This window comes from Rattus rattus, chromosome 3 (assembly GCF_011064425.1).
Source record: "Rattus rattus isolate New Zealand chromosome 3, Rrattus_CSIRO_v1, whole genome shotgun sequence".
Classification (NCBI taxonomy): Eukaryota; Metazoa; Chordata; class Mammalia; order Rodentia; family Muridae; genus Rattus; species Rattus rattus.
The window spans coordinates 197,661,854-197,674,457 of record NC_046156.1 but is presented as its reverse complement, the minus strand read 5'-3'; the positions used below and the strand labels follow the sequence as shown (position 1 = coordinate 197,674,457).

General features: G+C 44.5%; 1 protein-coding gene across 3 annotated transcripts in view; it reads right to left on the bottom strand.

Moving 5' to 3' along the window:
• Tnpo1 (transportin 1) overlaps nucleotides 1–4,313 on the bottom strand; it is an 86,584-nt gene extending 82,271 nt beyond the window's left edge. For all 3 annotated transcript variants that reach the window (XR_004387406.1, XM_032898983.1, XM_032898985.1), the window contains exon 1: nucleotides 4,216–4,313. Coding sequence is in view for 2 of the 3 variants with exons in the window: in XM_032898983.1 (XP_032754874.1) it covers nucleotides 4,216–4,230 (15 nt within the window). In the remaining variant the exon portion in view is untranslated. The remainder of the gene's footprint in view (nucleotides 1–4,215) is intronic.
• Nucleotides 4,314–12,604: the final 8,291 nt, after the last annotated feature.

The window sequence follows — 12,604 nt, the reverse complement described above, 5'->3', positions numbered from 1 at the left end:
CTCTTAGTCACTAAATTTAATCAAATTTGTGATTTCTTTGGTTTTTCCTTTTCCCATTTGTTGTAGAACATTAATAAGAATGCTGAGTCCACATATTCTTGCTGCATTTATTTTAGAATCCAGATCTCTCTCTCCCTCCTTCCCTCTCTCCCTCTCTCCTTCTATCTATCTATCTATCTATCTATCTATCTATCTATCTATCTATCTATATCTATCTATCCACACACACACACAATTATATTTCCTCCAGGTAAAGAATATTTTTTTTTTTTCTAAAATGTGAAAAGTTATATTTGAACAGTGTGGTCTATAGGCTACAGGTAGTTAGAAATAGAACATTTTGAAGTTTTTTCTTACATAGAAATGTACACTAATGTCTTTTATTTGGACAGACCTAGATTCAGAGTCAGGCTTGCACACCCAGCCCTTGTGCAAACTGCATCTCCACCTTTTCCCACCAATTAAAGGAAAATAATTTCCATTTATAGCACAGGACTGATGATGAGAATTCCGTATAAGAAATGATATATACCAGCTAGATGACCACAGGTAACTCCTGGCACACTACAATGGAGTACTAATTCAGTCCTTCTTCCCTTGTCTCCCATCAGGAGGGCACTGATATTATGCTGCTTAAGCAAGCCTAGGGTAGTAGTGAACATCTCAGCACGGGGATGCTGGCAGCAGAAGGACAGAACCTGAGCAACAGAGAGGCAGCCTAACGGTAAAGGCTTGTAAGCATATGCTAAAGCAAGAGCATTAAGAGTTTAAGGGTTGCCTGGACTAGAGTGAGTTCCAGGCCAGCGTTCATAACTTAGTCCTTTCTCAACATGTATAGCGGACATGGAGTTATGAGTTCAATCTTCACCACTGCTCACACTGACAGTAACAGCAAGGAAGAACAAACCACGACCAAGAGCAGAGCATGGTGGCCCACACCATCAATCCCAGCACCCAGGAGGCAGAGGCAAGCAGACCTCTGTGAGACTGAAGCCAGCCTGGTCTACTTATGATGCTCCCACACATGTTGGGGATTTAGCTCAGCGGTAGAGCGCTTGCCTAGCAAACGCAAGGCCATGGGTTCAGTCCCCAGCTCCGAAAAAAAAAGAAAAAGAAAAAAAAAATGATGTTCCCACACAGCCAGGGCTATGTAGAGGGACCCTGTCTCAAAACACAAACCACCACAAGAAATAAGCGTGCTGTAAGCAAAAGCAGCCTGACAATATGAATTCAGAAACGTGGATGATGCCTAGCATCTGAATGAAACATCTAAAATGCAGCTATTGTCCTATGCACAAAGATTTCAGTTGTGTTTCTTATGTAACTGTAAAAACAACTAAAAACTCTTTAATGAGGAGAAATTCACAAACATCACATAAGTCATAAAAACAAACACTATAACTAGCTAGCTTAAGAAAAAGCTGTACCATGTATCTTTTTAAAAAAGCAGAAAATTACTTATGCAATAAAATCTCAACTGTGTAAATATACATATTTGAAGGAAACACACCGAAGGGCTTGCAGAAATTACTGTACCATCTTGAAATTGGCAATTTTAAGTTTACTTCTTATAGTTTTAAAATGATCAACAATGAAAATGACAATGACGAGAACATTAGTGATTTGTGGAGCATTCACTCCATGTAGGCCCAGTTCTGAGAGCTTATCATGTGAACCCATTTAGTTCTCAGAATACTACTAATTGAGACACTGTAATTTGTTTCACATTACACTGACAATTACAAAGGGCCTAGCTGAGACTGCCCATCCACACATAGGACACCTTCTCTCTCTCTACCTTGTATCATAAAGTCATTAGAACAGCACCTATGACTCAAGCTCGTCACACCAAGAGCCACCAGTCTCCTTTGCAAACTGAGTTCAAACAGTTCCACTGTCACTGACTGCCTTTTGGAAACAAGATGTGGCCATCATTCTTGTACACATTTTATCTCAGAAAAATCTGAAGACAGACACATGTGGTGCAAGCACTGGGGGGGGTTGAAGGGGGAGTATTGGTTCTTCATGGATTTGAGTCCAGCCTGGTCTACAAAGTGAGTTCCAAGCCAACCAAACTATACAGTGAGCCCTTGTCTCAAAAAAAAGTTTAAGACAAATTTCCATCCTCATTTCCTGTTTTGATAGTTTGAGCATGAAGATGCTTGAAAGCTAATATTTTTACTCATGACACCAACTGACAGTACTTCTAAGAACACTACCTAGAAGTGTCAGAACCACTCGAGCACTGAGTACCTCCCTTCACTAACCTCTACCTGCCTAACCTCGATCCACACACTCTCACAGACTTCTGTCCAACAGTGAACTCACCCCTCTAACCTGCTACAGCCTTACTAACACTAGCCAAGCAGGACCTTGTGAGAGATTTCACCCCAACCCTTCCTTTTTGAAGGGGCACCATCCCACATGGTTTTGAAAACATCACCAGTTACACTCTAGCTCAGCTCTCTCAATCTCTTTGGCAGTTGGGGGAAAGGTGGGGGAGTGAGAGGAGGGCCAAATCTTTGGCATCATATACCACATTCCTTTCTTTCTTTCCTGTTTTGTTTGGTTTTGGAGACAGGGTTTCTCAGTTGTAGCCCTGGCTGTCCTGGAGCTCAATCTGTAGACCAGGCTGGCCTTGAACTCAGAGACCTGCCTGCCTCTGCCTCCCTGGGGCAGGGATTATACCTGGCAAAGAAAGGCAGCCAGTCCCCACTGCTGCTGCCTTCTTCCCTCCTGTTTACATCAGTTAAATTTACTTCACTTTAACAAAATCTAAGTAGAGAAAATTAGTCATGAAAACAATGTAACAAATATTGATACAGGAAATAGTCACAGCTAGGATATTTGTTTTTAGACAAAATTCTATTCTGTTCACACTATGTAACAGCAAAAAGGCTTTTAGAAATAGAGGGAGAAATACAAAAATATTTTCTATAGGTCTTTCAGTGGGAGGAATTCAGTACTTCCTGGCCAGGGCATGATGGAAAAGCACGGGAAGGCTAACGGAGTCTCTCTTCAGAAAGGGAAAACGGAACACCCATATTGCAACAGGCGTACACGGACTCAAATAAAAGCCGTATTGCCAAACCACTATTCACCCACACATTGCAAGTGTCGAGGATTTTAAAAGAAATCTGCCGCCTCTAAACTAGTATTTTTCCTTTGCTGCTATAAGTTTCCACATAGAGCAGTCATTCTCTAGAACAACCAGGATGCAGGGTTGAGGAGCAGTAAAAAGCATGATTTCTCCCAAAATACAAACCGTACACTACTTACTTCATTAAGCGCACTTTCTCACCACACTTAAGTGAAAGTTTCTATAGGGAGACTCAAAACCCAGCAGTTACATCTGAACCGGCACACTGCAGACAGGTCAGTTTCAAATACTGATTTCACTCAATAGTTTGCATTTAAGAGTCGTCTTTGGGGGTGAGGGGGGAGGCACTGCTTACGTACTCATTGAAGCCATCACTGTTTTAGAGCAGGACATACTAAGCTTCTTAATACAATCTCCCCAATTAGTGGACAGCCTCCAACTTCGTTTCTACAGTCACAGCAGCTGATTTGCGACTGGCACAACAAAGTGAAACTGTCAACAATCCCTGCAAAACCCACGTGACTTAAAAAAAATTAAACACCGCGAGATCACTTCTAAGAGGAAGAAAGGCTTTCTAAAACCAGTTTGATTGTGGTGGCGGGTCTGTTTCTCGGCAGCCGTTCCCGGTGGCGTGGGCGGATAGGACAGAGGCAGACGTGCAAAACCCACAGACCTAAACGAAACCCATAGTTACAAACATTCAAATTATGTACACAGGTCGCGAGGCCAGAGGGCCCTCAGGAGAGACGGAGCAGCTGGCTGCAGAAACCAGAGTGTGCGAGGCTCCGGGACAAAGACGGGCGACCTCGGGCCCTCGCACCGTGCGGCCTGACAGGCAACGCAGCAGCTCGCCCCGCCAGCCGCCGGCCTCCCCGCCGCCCCAGGACCGACCTCCCGCCCCCGGGACATCGCTTGTCCCGTCCCGGTCCCGCAGGGTGCCCGGGACGGCAGCTGTTGGGCTTAGAACCGCGCCGTCGCCGGCGGGCTCCAAACGGCCAGGCCGGGTCCGAGAGGGCGGACAGCCGAGCGTGGTGCCCTCCGCACGGCGGCCGGTCGGAGCTCGCTCGGCCGCTTCCGCCTCTCTGCCCCGACCACGCACCCACACGCCAACCTACCCGGTCCCACACCATCCCAGAGGCCTCCGGCGCTCGGGCCTTTCTGCCGAAGCGGCGCTGCCTCCCGTCCGGGGCCTGAAATGGCTGCGGAACAAAGAGAATCCGGGCTCGGGCGAGCGCCGGTCCGATTGGCCGGGGGGCGGAGCCCGGCGCGGGAATCTTCGGCGGCGGTCGCCTTGGCAACGAAGACGGGGCTGGGAAAACTGCGGACTGGGCCTGCGGGCCTGCGTCGGGTGGCGCCCAGCAGCGGTTTCCCCAAGCGGGGTCCCGGGGTCGAGGCTTCGGCTTCGGCCCCGCGCCCTCCTCACACGCTCTCGCGCCCGCTGCAGCCCCCACAACCCAGCCTGGGGTTCAATCGCAGCCGGCGCTGCCCCGCCCTTGAGTGGGAACGCCCAGATTCAAGGCCCTTCCGGCAGGTGACGTGACCGGACCACACTCTTGTTTCCCCCGGGGACCGCCGAGCCCAGAGTCTTGCGACACCCTACAGGCCGCTCGAACTGTTACTGCTTCCCTGGCACAAGGCCGACGGGTGTGGGCGGACGGCTGCCCGCTTGTAACGCGCGGGGTGAAATGTGCTGATGTAGCGCGAAACTACTATCTATAAACCAAACGACATGATTTAGAAAACTAGCTTTACTTCTCTAGGTATGTTTCTAATATAAAGCTGGTTCCTTGAACTTGGAAATACTAAGCTCCTCTCTCCTTGTACAGCCACCAAGAGAGAAGAAGTACTGTAATTTCAAGCTGAAAATGTTTTAAATGGGGGAGGTAGGCACTTTTAAAGCCAGTTGTAATGATGGTAATGAATAGATGTGAATTGTTCTTCCCTGACCGATTATATTTACACACATTTACCCGGTATGAGTATTTTAAAATGTGCAGAGCAAGGAGGTCCTTATTTCCAAGGGTGAGCGGCCAGTGAGAATTATCTTCACATCAGCACTTTCAACTGCCTTAGTGTTAATGCACATCTCGTGTAGGAGTTATTGCACTTCATCGCTTTACAGGTAAAATTATAGCACCTAATTCTCTCTTTTTTTTTTCTCGGAGCTGGGGACCGAACCCAGGGCCTTGTGCTTCCTAGGCAAGCGCTCTACCACTGAGCTAAATCCCCAACCCCCCCCTAATTCTCGAAAATGCCAAATATTTACAACTTATTTATTAAGAAGGTTAAAGTCTTCACTTGTAGTACATTTTAGTGTTACAATTAGTTTAACTCAAAGTTTGAGGTTAGAATATGGTTTTATCATCAGAAAGTTGAACATTGAAAGGGAAAATATTTAAAATAACTAAAATATGGCCGGGCATGGTGGCCCATACTTTTAGCCCCATCACTCCAGAGGCAGAGGCAGGCAGAATGCTAAGTTCCTGGCCAGCCCGGTCTACAGAGGGAGTTCCAGGACAGCCAGGGCTACACAGAGAAACTCTGTCTCTATAGAATAAACTAAACATTTTAAATGTTGATTTAATAGAAGTTGGATAGAGTAGTGTTCTTGGAAAGGAATTTTCTAAGAAGGAATATATATTCCTAAGAAAAGCAATTTAATATAAACCTTCCTCCAGAGCAGTTTGGTGGGTCTGCAAGGAAATTTACTGCAAGGAAAATGTAAACAGGTCTTATTTTTATACTTAAAAGATTTCGTTGTAGAGTAGGGGCTTGTATAAGTCAGAGGACTGTGGTAACTTAATTTTACGTTGCTGGAGACTTAAAAAATAAAATAGCATTAAAATCTATGAGGGGCTGGGAAAATGGTTCAGGGCAACAACTCTTGTTTTACAGAATAATTGGGTTTTATTCTTGAAACCAGGAAGTATATCATAACTGTTCTTAAGTCCAGTTTCAGGAGTCCAATGCCCTCTGCTGACCTCCTCAGGGACCAGGCACACCCATGGTGTACATGTCAGCAAAACACTCACGCATAAAATAAATAAAATTAATCTGAAAGATTACCAATTAATGGTAATTATAGGACCTACCAAGTAATTAATATTAATTCATCTAAATAATACTTTGGGAATAAGTGAAGTTAATTGGAAGGAGGAAGGACTGAATATTAATTGGTATTATGTAAAAGAATTTATTCCCTGGAATCCTTTTTAAAGAAAAAAATCCTTGGTTATCAGATGTTATAAAGTTGAGATGGGTCTGGAGAGATGGCTCAGTGGTTAAGAGCACTGACTGCTCTTCCAGAGGTCCTGAGTTCAATTCCCAGCAACCACATGGTGGCTCACAACCATCTGTAATGGGATCTGATGTCCTCTTCTGGTGTGAATGAAGACAGTGTACTCACATACATAAAATAAACCTTTTTAAAAAATTGGGATGAGGTAGTCCAAGAATCTATTCTTTCATTATGTTGAAATGAGAATGCTATTCAGTGATTCTGGGTAGAGAGGCTTATAAGTGGTCTTTGTCTCTATCTAACCTTAAGTTAAAAATGTGTTTTAAACAGTAGCTCTTACTCATCTTAAGGCATATTCCCAAAACTTATTTAATTTTGCTTTTCATCAGTGCATACGATACTGGCTACCCAGTGATGTCTTCTCTTTACATTTCATGACGTGAGACTCTGCAGAATCGTTGGCATTTTTCAGTGACATATTTTGAAATTTAAGATAGTAAATACATTTTTTTTTGGTTCTTTTTTTTTTTTTGGAGCTGGGGGCCGAACCCAGGGCCTTGCGCTTCCTAGGCAAGCGCTCTACCACTGAGCTAAATCCCCAACCCAATAAATTTTGTTTTTAACCATACAACCTTTCTATTCTTTAATTAGAACCTCTATTATTTCTCAAATGACAAAGTTGACAAAAATAAGAACATGAAGGTTAGAAAATGGCACAGCAGCGAGAGAGTAGACACTTGGGAAAGGAAAGTTGTTTACCCTGTATGTTGGTTTCTATGTGCTTAGCGCAGGAAGTGGCACTATCAGGAGGTGTGGCCCTGTTGGAGTAGGTGTGTCACTGTGGGCATGGGCATAAGACCCTCACCCTAGCTGACTAGAAATCAGTCTTCTGCTAGCAGCCTTCAGATGAAGATGCAGAACTCTCAGCTCCTCCTGCCTGGATGCTTCCATGCTCCTGCCTTGATGATTATGGACTGAACCTCTGAACCTGTAAGCCAGCCCCAACTAAATGTTGTTTTTAATAAGACTTGCTTTGGTCATGGTGTCTGTTCACAGCAGTAAAGCCCTAAGTAAGACACCCTGTCAGATGCAGCATCAGCAAAACAAGCGTGAAGCTCTGGGTCCCAGGACCTGCCTCCGGACACCGGCTTCACCCTCTGAACTGCTGAACTGAACTGCTCTCGGTTCTGCCTCTCTGAGCTTCACGTTCTCTGTCTTAGAGAGGACACAGATGTAAGGAGTCCAACATCAGAAGCTAGGTGTGACCGTGCAATATAAAAAAGTATTGCTAGACATTAATAAATGTAAAAGAACATGTTCGCCCGTGAGGGAAATGACTTGGAAAAAGTAGATGTGGAAGTCCAAAACCGGCAATTAGTAGGCAATTATTACTAATACTTTTAATTATTTTAGTAATAATTTATTATGAATAGTAGATAGTTTTTATTAATTGTTAGTAATAAATAATTACTAATGCCATATAGAAGCCCATAAGATATACCTAGAGTAGTATCTGAGGTAGGTGATCTTTAGACTCCTTCTGGGAATCATTGCTTAGTTGTACCTCTAGAAAGACACTGCGACACTGCTGTCTTACCCTCCAACCTCCCCTTCTTTTTTTTCTTTTTCTTTTTTTTTTTTTTTCGGAGCTGGGGGCCGAACCCAGGGCCCTGCACTTGCTAGGCAAGGGCTCTACCACTGAGCTAAATCCCCAACCCCCCTTTTCCCCTTCTTAACTCTTGATTCTGTTTAGCACTGGACACTTTAAGGAACTGTCTTCTGCTTTGAAACATCTCCAGATTAACACTAAGGACCATCTTTTTAAAGTACTGATTTAGAAGAATTTAAATGCTGAAGGGACAGTTATAGTGCATTCAGAAATGTGTAAATAATCTACAGGCATTTCTTTTTTTTTTTTTTTTTTTTTTTTTTTTCCGGAGCTGGGGACCGAACCCAGGGCCTTGTGCTTGCTAGGCAGCGCTCTACCACTGAGCTAAATCCCCAACCCTGGCATTTCTTACTTAAAAGCAAACCCTTATATAAGGCTTTTTATAAAATGATAAATTAAGAAGTTATTTTTAACTGGGGAAGGATTAACTTCAAAGTTCCTTGAGCTATTAATAACTCCTAGTAATTAAAATATAATTCTATTTATAGAAAGGGCCTTCGTGCGCTCCTGCTTCTGGGAAGGTGCAGAAGACACACTGTCCACGGTTCTCAGCACACCTGAAGTCCCACACATTACATAGAAAACAAACAGAGGAAGAGGCTCTGGCAGGAAGCAAATAGACAAGCAGGGGTCCTGGGGCTCGAGGGATGGCATGAAGATGAATTCCCTGGGTTTCCTTTGGCCTTATCTATCTCGCACTTGAAACTGAACCTAGAAGTACCAGTGGCCCGACCAAAGCACAAAACAACAAAATGTCCCATCAAAACACTTCTCTCTCTAGCTGAAGGGGCAGCATAGAATACAGAAAGCTTTCAGACAAGAACTGGTTAAATCAGCAAAAATTAAAGGAAATTATGATATGTCCCACCCCACTGTCATGTCAACAGAGACTTAGCAGGGGAAGAATCTAGATTTCTACTTAGAGTAAGGTAGCTCCTCCCTCCTTGGACTTCTCTACCAAACTGGCCTTGTAGGTAGCACCTCCCCCCACCCCCCCTACCCTACTCATCTTGCTAGCACCCACTCAGAGAAAGTCAGCTAAAAGAGAGGACTTTAAAGTATCTTAAATCTTGAAGCACCACACTTCAAACATCATTGATTCAGCAGGAAAATATCAAGAACTAAAGATCTTGAGCCGTGTGGAACAGGAGGAGGGGAAGACATAGATGACAAACTGAGAATACAGAGGTGGCGCTGGCAAGTTGACTCAGCAGTTAAGAGCTCTGTCTGCTTTTTTTTTTTTTTTTTTTTTTTTTTTTTCTTTTCTTTTTTTGGAGCTGGGGACCGAACCAGGGCCTTGTGCTTGCTAGGCGCTCTACCACTGAGCTAAATCCCCAACCCGCTCTGTCTGCTTTGCAGAGAACCCAGGTTCGATCCGGCCCCAACATGATGGATCACAACTGCCTATAATTTTAGTTCCAGATCCGACCTCCCAGTTCTGACCTCCATGGGCAGCAAGCATATAGGTGGTACACAGACAGACAGACAGACAGACAGACAGAACACAAACAAAGCAAGTAGATCTATCTAAAAAACAACAAAAACAAAAATGATACAGTGATGTAAGAACTATCTAACCGAGGACAGGGCAGGGTGGCCCACTTTCATCCCAGCACTCGAGAGACAGGCAGATGCATCTCCGTGAGTTCCAGGCCAGTCAAGGTCACCTAGTCAGAAATGTTTTAGAGCTGAAAAATAAATATCATAATCATATGAAAACATAGAGATAAATTCAACTATGAGGATAGACAGTGGGGGAAACCCAAAGACCTTATTTAGACCTTACTTTTAAGGATGGTTCTTAAATGCTTTAACCTCTGTCTTAAGAGTTTTACTGCTGTGAACAGACACTATGACCAAGGCAAGTATTATAAAGGACAACATTTCATTGGGGCTGGCTTATAGGTTCAGAGGTCCAGTCCAGTATCATCAAGGTGAGAACATGGCAGCATCCAGGCAGGCATGGTATAGGAGGAGCTGAGAGCTCTACATCTTCATCTGAAGGCTGCTAACAGAATACTGACTTCCGGGCAGCTAGGACTAGGGTATTAAAGCCCATTCCAACTGTGGCACATCTACTCCAACAAGGCCACACCTCCAAATAATGCCATTCTCTGGACCAAACATACAATCCATCACAACCTCCCTTCTAGCCCACTACCCACCAGAGGTAGTGGAAAAGAAAGGATGCAGGGAAGTGGACCTGTTTAGAAATGGTTCTTTGGAGTAGTTGTCGGAACATCAGTAGTTCAGTTCACAGGTCAGCGAGGGCAGCTCAATTCACTCCCAAGCACTTCAGGGATATACTAGCAGTCCAGTTAGAGGATGGTGAACACAAATCAGCAATGGTGGCATGACCTAGCAGAGACAGCCAGGCCTCAGCCTCTGCACTGGTCAGCAGGAGGGACTAGAGCCAACAGGAATGCCAGGAAAAGTTCTTGGCTGGTGCCTTTCTCAGCAAAGCAAAGGTCATGGAAGATGTGAGATCCAAGCATTACACAGCTAGCTCTACCAGCAAGTCTCCTTTTTATCCTTCCTCCAAACATCACATGTCCTCCATTGGTCTTGCCTCCGCATGTGAGTTCGTCTCAGCTGACATCACTCTGCCAGTCAGCCTAAGTCTGAGGAAGCAGCAAGAAACTGAAAGACACAGCACGCCACCTGAAGTTTTTTGGTGCGTTTCTCTTCATGGAGTCCTGACAAATGGAGGTCAACTATGCAATGTAAGGCAGACCAGTACATGCATGTTGTTAGCAAAGAATCCTTCATCACACATGTCGTGTGTAATTTTAAAAACACGCTAGCTCTACCCGAGCTCCCTCAACTAGCTCCACGAGGTCGCCAACCACTGCCCCAGCCGTATCCTTTCTTTTGCCCCACTTAGTCTCCTCAGATGGGAAACACCAGACACGCTTAATGCTTTTAAAACTAGCCAGATAACTCAATGGCTGGACAAAGAATAAATACCTTGCTTCATCCTCCTTGACCTTCGCCCACCGAGGAGACTGCAAACCAGGGGCCCTGATACCTACACGTCTCTGCTCCACCGCCTGCTCTGAATCTCAATCGCTCTGTCTCCCTCTTCCTGTGGGGCCCGGAAACCCCACCGTTCTCTTTGCCCAGCAATTAGCTTCTGCCTCTCTTATTGAGGCAATCATAAACCAGTTAGGGAACCAGATTTTATCATCAGCTGCTCCCCTACATGTCCTTCGGGCGCTTGCTTTAGCAGAAATTCCTTTTACCTCTGTCTGCTTCAGCCAAACATTATTTCACGAGTCCGCCTCAGCCTTTCACACCTGACTCTGCTCAGGGAAACACTCCTTCACCTGTTTGCCCCAGCAAAACACCATCCGACACTGACTTTCCAAAGAGCCCTTAAGTTTCCACTTCAGAATGGTGTCACAGAACTGGGTGACCAGAGGAAATGGTCCGATAGTGGAATCGTCGGACGTCAGGCAGGAATAAAGAAAGGTTGAGGATAAAAAAAAAAAAAATTCTAAGAATAGCAGAAAGTATCTTGAGGTCTGTCAAAAGATATAAACTGGTGATTATAGAAGCTGAGGACGTGTGAACAAAGGTGTCAGCATCATTAATGGAGGTCATGCAGCTTCCTAAAAGCATAGTGCTGTTGCAGCTGTGCTTTAAACATAGGCCATGAAGTTCAACTGGTTCTTTGTATATCACACTGCATATGCAAAGTAACCCAAAGTGACTATGCAGCTATTTTCTTTTTTTCTTTTCTGTTTTTTTTTTTTTTGTTTTGTTTTGTTTTTTCTGAGACGGAGTTTCTCTATGTATCCCTGGCTGTCCTGGAACTACCTCTGTAGAAGGCTCTGGCCTTGAGCTCCCAGAGATACGCCTCCCTGTCTCCGTTACTGCCCAGAACGGGCATTCTTAGAAGAGAGAATGGAAGTAAATTTTGACCTTAAGAGAGGAATTCTTAGGCATGACTCCCAAACACCTCCAAAAAAAGTTCATAAAAAACAGAACAAAAGAAAATAAGTGGTCTTCATCGCAATTAAAGTCGTCATGCTTCAGGGCTACAGGTGGTGGTGTACACCTTTAATCTTAGAATTTGGAAGGCAGAGACTTTTGAGGCGAGCTTAATCTATATAGTGAATTCCAGTCCAGCTAAAACCACATATAAGACCTTGTCTCAACACAAACAAACAAAAACATTGGACTTCAAAGGACAACATGTGAGGTCCGATCTAAACCCCTTCTGGGACCCCTTGAATGAATCTCACAGAGGTAGTGATTGATGCAAAAGCAAGAGGAGCTTTATTGATCCGTCACATGCTGGGGTCAACTTCCTTCAGAGAGAGATGACCCTGAGCAAACTCTAGTAGGGAGTTATATATCTTCCATATAGGCAGATTTCTAATGATAAGGGCAGAATTTGAACAATGGTAACTAGGCAGGGTACTCTTTGTGGGGCAAAGTGACCTCCAAACTGACTCATGGTCAGTGTATCATTCCGGGACTTTCTGAGGGGGTCGGATGGGGAGTCACAGGTGGCTTTGTTCAACACTTTGGCTAAAACTAAAACTAGCTCTACTCCTCCTGGAAGGGAGAGGTCTTTCTGTGCTCAGAGGTT